Source organism: Ammospiza nelsoni, chromosome 5 (genome assembly GCF_027579445.1).
Source record: "Ammospiza nelsoni isolate bAmmNel1 chromosome 5, bAmmNel1.pri, whole genome shotgun sequence".
Lineage (NCBI taxonomy): Eukaryota > Metazoa > Chordata > Aves > Passeriformes > Passerellidae > Ammospiza > Ammospiza nelsoni.
In genome coordinates, this window is record NC_080637.1 from 72,323,697 (window position 1) to 72,340,467 (window position 16,771).

The window sequence follows — 16,771 nt, forward strand, 5'->3', positions numbered from 1 at the left end:
TTGCTGGTCTCACTCCCTGACAGGGTTATTTTTTTCCCATTTGACAGCCAGGAGACCTTGGAAAGGGTTGGTTGTTGGTTCACTCTGTAGAAATGCTGTGTCTCAGGACAGCTCTAACCCCATTTTTCCAGCCCAGCTGTCCCCTCAGGAATGCTGCAGAGCCAGCTGTTCCAGCCAGGCTGCTCCAGTCCTGCCCACTCTGCTGCAGGCAGGTTGATGAGGATGCTGAGGGTGTTGGACATAAGCTATATTTGGATATTCACATCAATAATGTGGATAGAGCATCTTTGCGTTTTTAGCATGGGAAATGACAAAGCCATCTGAAGGCTCGCTCCACGGACACCGTCAGCTTTCCAAAAGGTAGAAAATGCCTGCTTGAAAAAAAAAATATGCTTTCCAGAATTTCCCTGACAGCAAAATATTTTTATTGGCCTGCATTAACTTGAGATAAATGCAATTTCTTCTTTGCTTGCCTTGCCACTGATCTCCACAGCAGCAATGTTTTGTCTTTATGTACCTATCCAGATAACCCAAAAAAACTGGGATCAGAAAATGTAATAAAATAAAACTGCAAACAGTTCACTATTTTCAAATTTTAGATGAAAAAGGTGATTGTTTGGGGAAAAAAATACCATATTTGTGCAATCACTTTTGACAAGTTTCCTTTCTCTTTTGTCTTGCCAATAGCAGAGAGTGCAGGGTGCACCACAGTGGTGGAGTGGAATATCTTCTTCTGTAATTATTATTTAATTACTGCAAATGGGATTTTATTTTTCATTTTCTTCAAAGCAATTTGGGGGTATTTTGTGAGAGGGAAATGAAAAGCTCAGTAGCAGGGTAGAATAGAGGTGTTCATGCTTTGGGATCTGCAGAGCTCAAAGGAAGAACAAGGAAAGTCTTGGATACCACTTCAGGATTTGGGAAGCTGTTGGAATTCTAGATGCTGAGAATTTCAGACTTTCTGTGCATACAGTCTCTGCCTCCCAAGAGAGCACCGAATTTGACCTGAGGCCATGAAAAAAGCTTTCAAAATTAATTAATAGCACTGAAATTACAAGTTTGTAGTTGATTAGAAGTATATCATATCACAAAGTAGAAAACTTAGAGTTTGGGGGTTTAGAAAATAGTAATATATATGTGAAGCCAGATGAAAGTTTTAAAACAGAGACTAGTTCTTATTCTTTACCTTCTTCTTCATAAGTTTAAGTAATATCTTGTAATTAGGCAGAAAAGTCAATATTGCAGACTTTGAGTAATTAGTTATAAAGTGAAAATAATTTAAGTATAATTTTTTAATTAGACAGTTTAACCTTAAAAGATCTTGTAACAAAAAATAGTTACCCGTTTTGTGCCCTATTAGTGCAATACTACAGGTAGCAACAGCACAACCACCCATTCACCCAGCAATCCCCTTTTCCCTGAAGTGTACATATCATTAATCTGCCTTTGAAGGAGCCTCTTGCTTTGTGATACTAATTTCTCAGCTCTTTAAGCTCAGAAGTAGCCCGGAGGATGTTCTCTTTTTCCTGAGGCAGAGCTGTTTGCTAATTAAGCTGCAGCTCTGGAGGGCAGGGTTGAGCCTTCCTCTGCTGAGTGGCACAGGGGCTTGGGGGCAGTGGAAAACACCAGCACTGGTGGCTCCTCCAGCTCCTCACTGGCTTTAATTTAGGCCAGAGGCAGCCAGGAATTTACAGAGGTTACCCCAGTGCAAGGATGATTTCTTCTGTGGATTTTTTCCTAATCCTCCTTTATTGGATAATAATCAAATCCACCTAATGTCTACACATGATATGTAGACGTTTTGTCTTGTTGAAGGTTTTTCCTAACCACTTACCATAGTGGTTTGCTTTTCAAACGTGTATGGATGTCTTGATATCAACGATTATGGAATATTTTGTAGTCCTTTCTTTACTATGTAAATAAATTCTCACAGCAGTGTATGTAAGAGAAGAACATAAGGATGGTAAAGGATAGGAAGACTAAGAGAAATAATGGACAACATGAATTATTTTTATTTGAGGGCAGGAGCTGAAATTGGAGACTTTCTAATGCCTGGATATCTATTTTATTTATTTTATTTAATTTTACTTTTTTTTTTTTTTTTTTTCCTTTGAAGAAAAGGAAGAAACTCAGATTGAAAAATGTCAAGGAAATTAATTTTTGGGGGGGGAATAAAAGTAGTTATTCATAGAGGAGGAAATATATCATTAGTTAATATAAGTTAGTTGATCATTAGTTTTTACTGTCAAGATTGTTGAAAATGAAAAATGGGAAAAAGAGAACAGCAGCTGGAACTATCAAATGTTCAGGAGCCATCAGTCTGTTCCTCTCTAGGACAAAAGGTGATCTGCATGTCTAGCACTAACAGAAACTGATGACATGATTTAAATTTGAGGTAAAAGTCACCTAAAAAGAAAATTTTATGTCACTTAGAAAGTGAGTTTTAAAAAAGTTTTACAATAAATTATCCTTAAAATGAGTACTTTAAAAATCATATGAGAATAGATCAATATTCACATCGGATGCTAAATCACTGAATAGTTGAATATATGACAAATTTTGCAGTAGTTATGCCTATAGTAATGCTAAAAACGAATCCTTGTGTGAGGAGAGTTGTAGATCATTAATAATGATCAGGGGGAAAAAGTCATTAGGATAATACATTCTTGTGGAAAAATTAATTGAATTTCATCCATTATTTCCCAGCCACAGCTACTATATTTAAAATTAAATTATAGAGGATGTAACACACCTCTGTGGGTTTCTGTAAACAAATACCAACTTGTTTTGGAAAACAAAACTGGAGTGGAAAATTTAACACAGTTATAACAGATCTAGGCTGTGTATGTTAGGTTTTCAGTATTGAATTAGAGGTATGGAAAAAGTAAACTCAGAGTTTTACTTTCTCTCCTTCATTCTGCCTGACTTTAGAAGAAAATAACATTTCCAGAGTAAAATCCTTTTTTAACAGAAATACAAGCAATAGTAACTGAGCTCTTTTAGAAACATCTGTCATTATCAAGGTCAACTAGGCTGCTCATTCTCTGAGAAAATAGTTCAATCATCACTTGGTTGTACTTGAAGAAAGAAAATACATTCAGTTTCTAAATTCAATTTGAAACAACTTCTAAATTCAGATTTTTTATTGGCAGATTAAAATCACTGGGGAATTTTGTGGGCTTTTTGTCCCTAAGCATACCAAGAGAACCTATGGCATTTTTGTTGGGAGCTTGGTTTTATACCTTTACAGCCTGACAGATTTTTATAGCTTGGATTTATTTGCAAGCAAACACAATAAAAGATTTAAGACAGTAATTTAAATTGGGAGTAACTTCTTCTGAAGAAAGTAAAAATCCTTTATTTTTGGGTTAATAAAATGACTACAGAATTAAACACAAATAGAACTCGATTTAAAACTTTAAGCTTTTTCTGTTTGCTTGATCACAAGTGCATTCAAGCTATAAAGGTTTTGCAGAGTAAAGTGCAAAATGGCTTTCCCAAGGTACCCTTTGATTTTATTTTTTTTTCCCCTGGCCTGGACTATGGACAGAAATAAGTCAGTTTTTTAAATCCTTCAATAATAAAAAAGAGGGGGTTTGCTGGATTTCAGAGCTACTTATGAACCTGCTAGAAATCTTCCTCTGTTTCTATAATGAGCTCACCAGAGCAAGTCCTCTTTGGTGCAAAGAGAGAAATTCCACCTGAACATGGGGAAGAATTTCCTTCCTGTGTGGGTGACCACATGGAACAGATTGCCCAGAGAGGGTGTGGAGAATCCCTCCTGGAGATGTTCCAGAACCATCTGGACTCAATCCTGTGCCCTGTGCTCTGGGATGACCCTGCCTGGCCAGGGAGATGGGGCCAGATGATCTCTGTGGGTCCCATCTGGGATTCTGTGCTTTTGGTCAGGTGTTCCTCATGTTTACCTAAATTTATAAACAACCCAGTGCAGTCTGAGTTAGAAGTGATCACTAAATGTGATACTGTAGTATGACAGAAGTCATAATCCTTAGTGAGAAAAATATTTATTATGTTTTCTCCATTTTTCATGATGTTTCTCTCCATTTTTCCTTTATTGACCATTCTTGTATAGTTCAGTGCTCAACTCAGAAACCCCAGAAAAGGATTAGTTTGCCCAAAACTTGGGGGGTTTTTTGCCTGCTATTTCAGTTTGCCTTAAAACTGTTTACTTCAAATTCCACCTACTTATGATTTTAAAAGAGATTTTTGCCATGTTAATGCCAGTCTTGTTTTGCACTATTGCAGTCAAACTGCCACTGTCACTCCTTGCTCCTGCTAGGAAGTGTTTATCAAAGTACAACTCTTTCCACTGCAAGTCTTGCCTCAAGAAATCCTGTGGTTAAGTAGGCTCTTCACAAGAAAAAAATTCAGCTCTTGTGCCAATCAAAAGAGAAACCAGCAAAAACTCATCATATGAGCTCCCCATACTCTGCTCTTGTAAGGCTGGGGCTGGTTTAAAACTGCTCTTAATGTGGAGTTTTGAATGATTAGGGCATGGTGGGACAGAGTCTTTAGCAGCTGGAGCCCTTCATTCGATGGATTGTGTGTGTCAGGAGGCAGGGGAGGGCAGCTGACGAGTGCAGCACCTGATCTGGCTGGGAGAGTGCTCAGCTGAAGCTTTTCTGATTGTTTGATGGCATAACAGTGCCACTGCAGATGGAGAATTGGGACAGCAGTGGGGTTTGGAGTGGCCTGTTTGCCTTTCCTCAGCACGGGAAGAGGAGGGGGGAAAATGTCACCTGTAAAGTTGGGGAGAAAAAAACAACAATCAGAACTACGATGTGTACTTGGAATTCAAGTGGCTGCACATCAAATTGCCTCTAACAGTCTGACTGCTGATTGCCACTATTCATGAAAAGTGCCTTTATTTCAGCTCTGAAGTATCCCAGAGCAGCAGCTCTCCCCTTGAGTTTCCCCATCTGAATCCCTGAAATGTTCTCTTTTAATTTCCTCTCTTGACCCTCTCCTCCCCCTCACCTCTTTCAACACCTATTTATCTACATTCAGAGGGATAGTGGGGAAGTATTTTTCAGTCCATCTCATACACCCAAAACACTGCTGCAAAGTGCCTTCCTTAAATTTTGGGAGGAATCAGCTGACAGGGGAAGGTTAGTTGGCTGAAGGCAGGGTAACATGACAAAGCTCAAAGCATAGTGACAATTTTATGTGACTTCTTTTCAGTTAATCACATCTGGACACCCAGGTCCTGTTAAACCAAGTTACCTTTGGAGCCTGTCACCTCAGCCTGGTTCCATTCTTTGTCTGAAACAACTAAAACCAGTTGACCTTCAAGTTACACTGATGTTTACCTATTAATTGAGAAATTAAGAACTTGATTGCACTCAGGTATAATCCTCATTGCTTGGACTGGTACTTCAGGCTGCATTTCATTCTCCCTCCTGATTTTTTAGAGATGCTCAGTTTACTGTTACTTGTAATCCTCAATTGAAGTTTTACCACAGTGCTAGATCAACAGAGATGGGCTTTCAAGTGGACAGTGTAAATTGTAAATAAATCCTGCAATAATGATGTGGCAACCCATCCTAGGAAAATAGCCTTTCATTCCATTGCCCTTTAATGTCTCTCTTTTGTTGGCCATTGAATCCCATCCAGCTCAATCCCATGGGTATTTTAAATCAGATGTGCTTTGTGGAACGTAGCAGTAGGAATATTAATCACTCCCATAGTGCTGACAATCTGTAATGGTTTGAGTGGGGCATCCTTTGATGCTGTGTGGTGTTAATGATAGCAATAATGAGCTTTGCAGTTGACCACATCATTTGCCTTGAAGGATCATTTCAGATAACAAAAACCAGAGGTTTGTTGTGCAAGAGCTAGTTGTTCACGCACACAAGCACCATTTTCCATCCCAATAGAGAAGTTATTTATTGCTAGGAGACAGCAGTTTCTTCCATCCCAGGGATATGTTGCTGATAATGCTGTAGAAAGCCCCATATTTCCAGACACATATTGTGAGTAATCAAAATTTGAGAAATTACTTCATTCTGAGCCAGGTGTAAAATTACAATGGGAGATATAAATGCAAGTGCCTGTATAATCCTCTGGGTTCATTGGTTCCAAATGTTTAAGTTCTCTTCTTTATGCCTGTATTCTTATTTGCATCTGTCACTGGATTGCCTGGGAGCTGACAGGTAAACTTCCTGTCTAAAATGCTGATTATTTATGTGATTAAAATTACTGATATTTTGATACACCCCATTTTGTGCTTTCTGACTGTATACTGTGTAACCAACACAAGGGTTTGTACTTAATTATGAATCAAGGATTAAGTGTCAGGTGCTGGCAGCATGCCTCCTCTACATTTTTCATTTTTATGTTTCTTGTGTGTTCTTTCAAAGCCTCAAGTAATGCAATGTGTTTTCTGAGTAATTGTAAAGCTGCTTTAGGAATAACTTTAGAGCTCCTCAGAAGTTATCAAAAATTCTCCACCCGCCATCCCTGGCTGATGACTGAGCCTGGTTAATAGATTGCCTCTGATCTGGAGTTGCTACCATATAAGATGGAATATCTGGAATATCATTCAGTAACCTGAACTGGAAAATTAAAGAGAGATTGCAGCTGTGTGATGGGCGAGATGGGAAAGGCTGTAACAAGAATCCTGTCCTGCCCATATTGCTGCAGGAAATGCTCCTGGCTCCTCTATAGTAATATGTTTTACAAAACACCCTTAGAAACAATTGGTTGTCCCCATATCAGCACTGATACTTAGGGGTTAAAATCAATAGGAGCTTACTGTTTAATCCAGTTTCTGTACCTTGCTTTGGAAAGTGGAAGGGCTGGACTTTGTATCAGATTAAGATGAGTTAGGGTAGATTGAGGCTTAAGGGTTTTTCCATCAGAATGTAAATATTAAAGATAGACAATTTTAATTTTCTCTCTTGACCCTCTCTTTGTATTATTTAATTTTTATTTTCCTGATTCTATTTTAAGCTGAATTTTAATAATTGTTGTTATTCACTAGCACTCCAATTTAGCCCAAGAGAATACTGAGAATGTAACCTGTTTCTGTGTCTGCTAAAAGCCCAGATTTCATTTGGTACTTTTTTATTTGTTTTCTTTGCTAGAAGATGAACATTCATATTTGTGACCTTCTTGTTTTCCAGCACCTCCCAGATGGCTCTGCCCCAAGTGCACACGCTGAATTTTATCTTCTGCCAGACCCTGGTGAGGTCAGTCGAAGGAAAACCAGGACAGCTCCAAAAGGCTCTGACCCTACTTACAATGAACTTGTGAGTTCCCTTCACTTCCTTCCACCCTTTCTTGTTTCACAGAACCACAGAATGGGTCAGGCTGGAAGGGCACACAGTGGGCACGTGGTGCCACCTCCCAGCTCCAGCAGGGCCATCCCAGAGCACAGAGCACAGCAGTGTGGCCAGGTGGGATATCTGCAGTGAGGGACACCACACCCACTCTGGACAATCTGTTCCAGTGCTCAGTCACTGCACAGGGAAGTTCTTCCTCACATCCTGGCATCGGTTCCTCCTGTTGCCTCCTGTCCCATTCTGGTCCCTGCAGGAGCAGAGCCTGGTGCATCCCCTGAGCTCTCCCTGTGCACACTGGCGGACATGGATGAGGCTCTCAGCTGTCTCTTTTCCAGGGTGGACAGGCCCAGCTCAATCAGCTTTTTCTCATGAGAGAGATGCTCCAGAGATGCTCCAGTGCCTCACCAGATCCACAGCCCTTCCCTGGACTCACTCCAGGGCTTCCCTGCTTTTCTGGGTCTGTTGAGCCCACAGCTGGACACAGCTCTCCAGATATGCCTCACTGGGGCTGCTTAGAGGCAGGATCACCCCCCTGAACCGGCTGTCAGTGCTTTTCCTAATGCACCCCAGGACCCTTTTTGGCCATGAGGGCACACTGCTGGCTCGTGGACAGCCTGTTGTCCACCAGGACCCTCAGGTCCTTCCCAGCAGGTCACCCACAACCCACACAGGTGCAACTTGTTTTATTTGCTTTGCCCACTCTTGAAATAAAACAGCAATACAGCATTTTAGCAATGAGGATGACCAAAATGAAGGAATGTATCACAAAAAGGGACAACTGTCTGTTTCGCACCTTTCTCAGAAGTGAAGCAGTGTCTTTTATGCCTCTCTTCAGGAAAGCAGTTGGATTGTTCACAGTGCTCTGTCTCACCCCATAACCACAGTTACATGTTAGCCAAATGAGGCCAAGCATCATTGCACCATAACCCAGCAGTTCTGAATGCAGATATGCACAATAGCATGGAAAGTATTAATTGAATGGATGCTGTTATTCAAATTAACACTTGAAAATTGCTTGTCACTGTCCTAAATGATACCACAAGAATAAATAGCCAGGTTCTTTTTATGTTTAAATGCCATCAGTTCACAGCTATATATTATTATTTCACACATCACTGAAGTGCTCATGCCTCTGGGGTGAAAGAAAACATTTGTATGGAGAAACATTTATGGCAGAATGGGAAGTGGTATAAAGTGTGTTCATTTGTAAGGGCATGAGATTGAAACAGTAGGTGGGATTGGAGATTATAATTATTGCATGTAACAAATCTCCTAAAGATCTCAAAGTAATTACAAATGCTCTTTCAGCAGGCTATAAAGTAGAAGGCATGGAAAATATTACCACTCCACCCTGTTTGACAGATAAGATATGATAAAACTTAGGTTAGTCAGCAGAGTCTGAGTGCTTATCTCTTAGTTTCTCACTCCTGGAGCTCTAATATTTCCCCTTTCCCACATCTGTTAATTACAAAAGTTGCCTGCTCACACTGATGACTTCCAGCATTCTGTAAGAAGGCTCCCTGAGTAGTATTGCTGCTCACAGCTGAGGCAAATTTCCCTCCCCACAGTACTGCAATGGAATAACAAGGAAGTAGGCTTTATTTTTTTGTCCTTTCTTTCTTTTTTTTTTTTTTTGCTATCAGAGTTGGATGAATCTAATTAATCTGTCTAAAGAAATTCCTTTGCATTTAAAGCAAAGGAACATAATACAATTATATCATAACATTCATTAGTAAGGTATCCAAAATGGACAACAGATAAGAGCCAGCCAGCAACACTGGAAGACAATTATCTTTCAAATTGTACTTAGATCTTTTTGAATGCAGTGAAATCCAAAATCCTGTCTGCAGTCAGTCAGTAGTCGCTGGAAGGAAATTTAGTTGTGGGTAACAAGTATTCCACTGTCATTAAAAGAAATTTCATGAAAACTTTAATGTCCTTAATCAAAACTGAGAGCCTCTTTCCCAGATGCTCAGTTTTTTTCACTGGGAAGTGCTAATCACAGTGGGGACATATGGTTCCACTGAACCTGGCCATTTCCAACCCAATGGCTGTGCTTTAGCAGCTCTGCTCCTCCATATGTGATGTCATTCTGGATGCAGTTTCTGTCCAAGGCTGGTAGACTGAGGCAGAAGCCGCCCCAGGGAAGAAAAACTACTAAAAATATAAGTCAGCTGTCTCTTAAGTTAGTTACTGTCCAAAACACTGTGTACAGAAATGTAGCAGCCTTTTTTTATGAGTTCATAAGTTTTTATTAAATCCAAATGGCTGGAAGGAAGCTGTATATTAATTTCTTTCTTTGTTCCAGACTGAGAAAAATCTGAAATGTGCTTCTCTTGAGTATTTTTGATTTTAGTTTTATACTTCTATTGCTTATGACTGCCTACAGCAAATTTTCAACCTTGCAAAACTGCTTTTTATGTTTGTTTTTTATTTGTGTGTGAGAGTGAAGATGCGAAAGTCCAGAAGGGCTGACAATAAAATGAGTTACAGCAAATGTTTTGGAGTGGCATTTAGCAAACAAATCCTTCTTTTCTCCTGTGCCTGTATCTGGATTTTGGAATTTGTTGCATTCACAGTAGTTAGTGTTATATTGCATTGAGAAATGATGGTGGAAAAGGAGTAACACAGAGAAATGGAATACAAAGATGAAATGAAGGCAGAGCAGCCCCAGCCAGTGTGATGGAAGGGGAGGAGGGGAACTGCACCAGGAGCCACAGCCACTCCCTCCAGCACCATGCATCAAAACTACCTTGGATTAATTACCAAATCCAGGAACTGTGCCATGGCTACCTAGGGAGAGGCAACTGTCCCTCATTTGTGATTAAAATGTCATTAGACTCCTGTAGGTCAACAGGGTTTCTCTTTTGGAAGCCAGGAATAGTTGAATTCCAGCCCTACCTGTCCCACTGATTTGCTGCATGGCCACGCATAACTCACCTCCATCTCATCTCTCTGTGAAAAGGCAGGCAAATATTTTCACTGCACAATTATTTCAGAATTTAACTGTCCCCAAATTCTGGCAGGTGGCATTTGTTCTATCCACTAATTAATTGTTTTATCCACTAATCCACGCTAATTCATCCTTCTCCAGACCTTTCTTCTGTCCCTACATCCTGATGATAATGTATACCTTACTCCAGCTGAATTTGCAATACCATTTTAGAAACAGTTTACTGGGATCATTTGAAAACCATCCACCCTGCACTGCAAAAGTTTGTCATTGCTCAAAGATTAAAGCCTCTTTTTGGCCAAAGATTAAAAGTTGTTCATTACCCCAGTTCAGTTTCTTAGCATTTACAGCTGATATGTGTAGTTTTTGGTGATGTGTTTAAAACAACAGCTGGTACCTTTAATATATTGGCAAAGAAACAAGGCAGCTTTCTTTGGTAACATTAGCATTACCTCAGTGTCAGATCACAGATTTATTCTAAATTGTATTGTGCTTACTGTGCCTGTCCTTGCTTTTCAGATTTTCTTCATCATCTCACTTTTATATCAGTGAGTGAAAGAGAAGCTGTGAAATTTGTAATTCAGAGACAATTTAGCAAAATAGGCACAGTAAACATGAAAACCAAAAAGCACCAGGTGCCAATTTCAGGACAGCCATCCCAAACTATTATTTCCAATGGTTTTTAAATGGAAAAGGAAATGTTAATCCCCTGGTAAGACTTTTCTTGGTCTTGTTGGTGCTTTCTGTGAGGGTTGCCTGGTGTCCTGTCCATTCCATGCTCCCTGTGAAATTCCTGCAGTTGCAAGTGGGAGTATAGAGGGGGCTCATCAGTCCAGCCCAGAGATCCAAGCTGGAGGGGCTCAGTCTGCCTTCACTCCTCCCCAGCAGTGCCTTGGGTACAGATTCCATGGAAAATCCAAGCAGGAAAATGCCTTTCAGGCAGTTTCAGTTTCCCATTCTCCTGAAGTGAGAGAATGTCACCTCGTTTGCTTTTCTAACAGCATAGAGAGATTAAAATTTAAAGGGTTTTTCCACTGCTACTAAAATAGCAAAAATATTTCCAGCCATACAAATTTTAGCTTAAATGGACTTCTTTAAAGGGAGTTTACCTTTCAGGCCTGCACTGAGAGCATTCTTTCACATTTTATCAGCTCACAGGCTGTTCGCTCAGCAGTTTTTATTAATGCAGAGACTGAAGCATGGGAATCTGTTCTGAGTGCAGCTGATTCTTGTTAGGTTATTGCTCCAGATAGTTTAGAGTTTTTTTAAATTCAGAAAATACACCATTTTAATTTCATACTTAATCCCAGTGTGTTCTCACAACATTAAGGTAATTTAAAAGCTATTTTAAATTTATAGGCATTAGTAATTTCTTAAGAGATGCTAAATTACTGTCTCATTTATTTTGAGAAGTATCAACAGCACTTCTGGAGTATCAGAAACATCTAAATTTAGTAACTTCCATTTGCTGAACTGGGTCCAATCTTTTCCAGTTTTCACAGAGAAAAGTATGAATACTGACTTTTTTTCTCTCAAGCATTGTTCAAGACAGGTTCCAGATGTATTTTCACATAATATTTTAAATAATTATTATTTAATATATAATATATATTATAATATATAGACTATATAATATATCATTCTATATAAAATATAGCATATATTATAGAGAATTATATATAGTGTATATTATACATTATATATGATATATTATGTATTTATATGATATATTTATATTATCTATTAAAATATAATTATATATTATATATATTAAAATATATACTATATGATATTATAATATATAATTTTAAATAGATATAATATATAATATATAATATATAATATATTGTGTATATTATAGATAACACATAACATATAACATATTTATAACATATTTAACACATAATATATAATATATATAATATTATATAACATATATGAGTAGTATATGTATATAATAATTATATGAGGCATATTATATATAATTATATGTAGTGTATTATTATATAGTATATAACAATTATTATGTAATTTAAAGATTTGAAGTAATAATAATATTTATTTTAAAATAATCAAATCTCATGAGCCTAAGCTTGTGATTCTACGGTAGAATCTCTTTATATAAACGAGATAAGGTCAAATGTATTTCTGAGGTAAATTTGCTAAGTTAAGTGAATTTTGCTCACGGTTAATAACTTACTATTGTGGATGGAAGTTTGAAGCAATTATCACAAAATTGGATTAGTCATCATCCTGAACGCTGCATTGAAGTGCTTTGCCTGTCACATAGATTAACAAATTTGTGTGTTTTTTTCTGTTTCACTATTTATGATTTCAGATTGTCTATGACAGAGTCCCAGAGCTCCAAGGCCGTGTCCTGAAGCTTGTGGTGAAAAGCAAAGGAACATTTGTGGGAGCTGTTAACATTCAACTGAGCAGAGTCCAGTTCAATGAAGAAAAGTGGTACCCACTGGGAAACAGTGTAATTTAAATGTTCTCCAAGATGATTCAATTATTTGCCCACTAATGTTTCTTTAACCCATTTCCCAGGGTACATTTTGTCTCACTTGCCCTTGAGAATAGGCAGTCATCTCCTGAGCACATATCCTAACATTTCTAACCATTAGCCTCTTGTCTTAAAAGTGCCACAGATTGCTGCCACAGATTCCTGCCAGTGTGGGTTTACAGGATCACATCCTAAGGACTTGTAGCAACATGCAGGAAGTTCTTATGACAGCAATGAAGGGCTTGGTTTTGTTAATATTAAATAGTACTGTAAAAATACTGAATTCTGTACACATCAGTGTGTGGGGGCTCATTCTTTGCCCATTAATTCCACTGACTGTGTTGAAACAATGCTGATAATGCTGTAATTTATCATCACTGCATGTGATTTCACCAGAAAACCATGGGATGGTTTATATATTTCATATATTTCAGATGTCCAGCAAATTTAAAATTAAATCTTACCCAATCAATACTTTTGTTTTTTAAGAACTTTAAAAGTTTTGATACAATGTAACATTTAATCCAGGATATTCATTTGTCATTAATATATGTCGTTGTTTCTTTTATTCTGACATCCAAGAAGCAGATATAACTGGTCATTGGTGTGAGGAAAGAAAAAGGGAAAAGCTAATGTTCGTGAATAAAGAGAATATATTGATTATGATCTTTCAGTGGGGCATTTATTTAAGATCATGATATACCACAGATATTTGTTCAGCAGTCTTCCCACATTGCACTCCTGTGCTGCAAAAGGAGTTCAAGTCAATACATGCATTAAATAGACCTCAGGGTTATAAAATATATGTTATATATATTAATATATATAATGAATAATAAATAATGAACATGAGTGGTTCCTTTTAAGTTCACAGATGCTAATTACAGGCTCTGTCTTTCTCTAATTTGAGGAAGCATTTAGGCACATCTTAAAGCATTTGGCATGTGAGCAGCCACAGTGAAGTGTCCATGATTGCCAGACCCACTGACCATGTAAATAAACCTTTCCAGGGCCAGGGGCACATTTTTAAGGCACAGGAGATATGGTGATTTATGATCTGATCTGCTGTAAATTTTAAATTACCTTATACTGGACAAAACTGACATTTCTCCTACCAGGTGGAAAAGTGGTCAACAGAGAGGTAATAATCCCAGAAGTGAAGGTAATTGCCTTCTTTTCCCAAAGGACATTTACATCAGTCTTCAGAATATAAAGCTGCATAAAGCTCCTGAAGTGGGACTTAGACTGTTAGCTAGGAAATTAAATAAGCTGGAGTTTTTCTCAGCATCAAAACAATGGACTTGATCAGGTTTTATGTGAAAATTCTTTCCCCAGTCAAACTGGTGCACTAAGATCCTCCTCAGTAAGGGGAGGTGAGGGGAACTCTGAATATTAATAGTATTAGTCTATTCAGAGCTGTAAGAAGCTGAAAAATATTTACCACGTGCAAGGGACATTGGCTGGCACACAGAATATCATCACTACAAAGATCTGGACACCAAAATTTTATGCTGTGGGCTCTCCTGGGAAACATATCAAGTGCCTTGTCACTCAAGCACAGAAAACACACTGAGAGCAGCTTATAAAGTTATCAAATTACCTGACCTTACAGTTCAATGTTGATTTTAGATTCCTCTTAGTCTACTGTCTCAGTTTCCTTATTAAAACTATAATACAATTTTCTAACAGTGCTATTTCCTGTGACATTTTCTAACCCTTGTTTACCACATGCCCTGATTTTCTATCTTAAAGCAACATTAAATAAAACAGCATTAGAACAGCAATAAATAGAAAGAGCATTAAAATGTCTTATAAGAACTGTCTGTAAACTTAAGCAATAGTGTTTAATATTAAAGAAACTTGTCAATATAACATCCTTTTTATAAAAAACCTATATTTGAGTAACAAATATGCCATTAATTGCATAATTAACAAATCTGCCATTAGTCTGTAGTCCTGTGGAAGGCCAACAATACTTCAGTTCTGAAAAGAAAATGAAAAAATTGTGTTTTATGGGCAAGATCTACACTGATAGCTCTGGTAGGCAAGAAGTTGTCCTCATAGCTCTTCACACACATAGTCAACTCTGGCTTTTTATAAAATTCTCTGGTTCTCCTCAGAGTGCTGTGTTTGCTGAGTTCCCTGCTCCTATGAGGAACATGGTTCTTTACAAACCAGCCCAGGAATTTTTTATCTTGCTTTGGCAGCAGGAGGTTCAAGACTAAGGTAAGGAAAGGTACCAGTACTAACATATGTTTTTTTATGATTTTAAGTACTTTTTTTCCTCAAAACTATTTTTTCAGGTAAGAAAATGACAGTGGGGACTAAAGAGGAATAGCCCAATCAGAACCCACTTTTTATAAATGTAAAGGGAACATTGTATGGGTAACTTTTTCCTGAAAAGATACAATGGTAAAAAATTTTGTTCAAAACAAATAAAAAGGTCAATTTCACATACTCATATCCTAAAAATTATCTTGATCTCTTGTATATATTGGACTATTATTCTCACTCAAGAATTAGTCATAAATTTGAAATTAGCTCCATGTGACATCAACTGAATTTTTTAAATATACAAAAATATTCGGTATTTATGAATTGTTTCTAAATAATCAGAGAATAATAGAATCACAGAATGGCTTGGGTTGGAAGGGATCTTAAAGATCATCTCATTCCAACCCCCTGCCATGGCCAGAAACACTTTGTAGGTTGCTCAGAGCCCCATCCAACTGGCCTTGGACACTTCCGAGGAGGAGGAGTCCACAACTTCTCTGGAAACCTGTGCCAGTGCCTCACCACCCTCACACTAAAGAATTTCTTCCTAATACTCAATTAAACTTAATTTCTTTCGGTTTAAAACCACCCACTCTTGTCCAATCTCTATCTGTCCTTCTACTGGAAAGTTCTAGAAGGTCCTCCCTGGAGCCTTTTCTTCTCCAGGCTGAACAGCTCCAATCCTCTCAACCTTTCCTCACAGCAGAGGTGCTCCACACTTCTGATCATTTTCATGACCCTGCTCTGGACTCACTCCAAAATATCAACATCTGTCTTGTGTTGGGACCCCCAGAGCTGAATGCATCTTTCCAGTTGGGATCTCCTGAGAGCAGAGCGGGAGGGTAAAATCACCTCCCTCAATACTGTTTTTGATAGCAAATGTGGGCTATTTTCCCCTTTTTCAATCAGTGGGAACTTCCCCAGCCTGCCATGACTTCCCAAGTATATGGATAGCAGCTTAGGCCAGTTCCCTCAGGATCTGTGGATGTATCTCATCAGGACCCACGGACTTGTGTGTGAAAAATTGATTTGTAAAGGGCTCTCAAAACCTGACTGAAAGCTCACACAGCCTTGTACATGTACAGTGTGTGCAAACTCTGAGATAAGGTGTGCTGACTTAGGAAGGCCATGGAATAGAGATGACATTGTTGAGAGAGAGATTGAACTAGAAACGAGTTTCAAAAGATGGTCTGTCAAAAAGACCAAATATTTTGGAGAATTAGAACTGTGAAAGATGCATTGCAGCAAGGCCATGTAGGATAAAAAAAGAGATAATTTGGGTTAGAAGTATTAGCAGCATTGTGTGGCAAAAGCTAATAGGCTGAAAAACATTTATAAGGTATTGTAACCAAGAAGTAGAGTGGCTTCTGATGGAATGGTGTTGAGTTTTACATCTCTTATGTCTCAACCTTCTACAAGACTGATAGTGGAAAAAAAATTTTTAAAACACCTTTCAGTTACCCCATCTCTATAGAGCTGGGATTTTCCAACACTCGTGCATTTCAAAGCTTAGGTTTTCTCACACTCAGTCTTCCCCTACAGAAAAATAGCAGTACGGCCAAGGACAGTAGCCCTTGTCCAGGACATCCCTTCCATAAAAGCCCACTGGCTTCACAAAGTCATTGAGAATGTGCCAGTCTGGAAATCAGGCCCCTGGGCTCTTGGAAAGCCCGAAATGCTACTTTATTGAAGCAGGGGACAATCCCCCAGAATAATTTCTTCTGCAGAACATCA

General features: G+C 38.3%; 1 protein-coding gene across 1 annotated transcript in view; it reads left to right on the forward strand.

Annotated features, from left to right (window-relative positions):
• Positions 1 to 13,548, forward strand: part of PIK3C2G (phosphatidylinositol-4-phosphate 3-kinase catalytic subunit type 2 gamma) — a 242,715-nt gene extending 229,167 nt beyond the window's left edge. Inside the window, exons 33-34 of the mRNA XM_059472329.1 lie at positions 7,146 to 7,271; positions 12,596 to 13,548. Coding sequence (XP_059328312.1) covers positions 7,146 to 7,271; positions 12,596 to 12,748 — 279 coding nt within the window. The 3' untranslated portion in view covers positions 12,749 to 13,548. The remainder of the gene's footprint in view (positions 1 to 7,145; positions 7,272 to 12,595) is intronic.
• Positions 13,549 to 16,771: the final 3,223 nt, after the last annotated feature.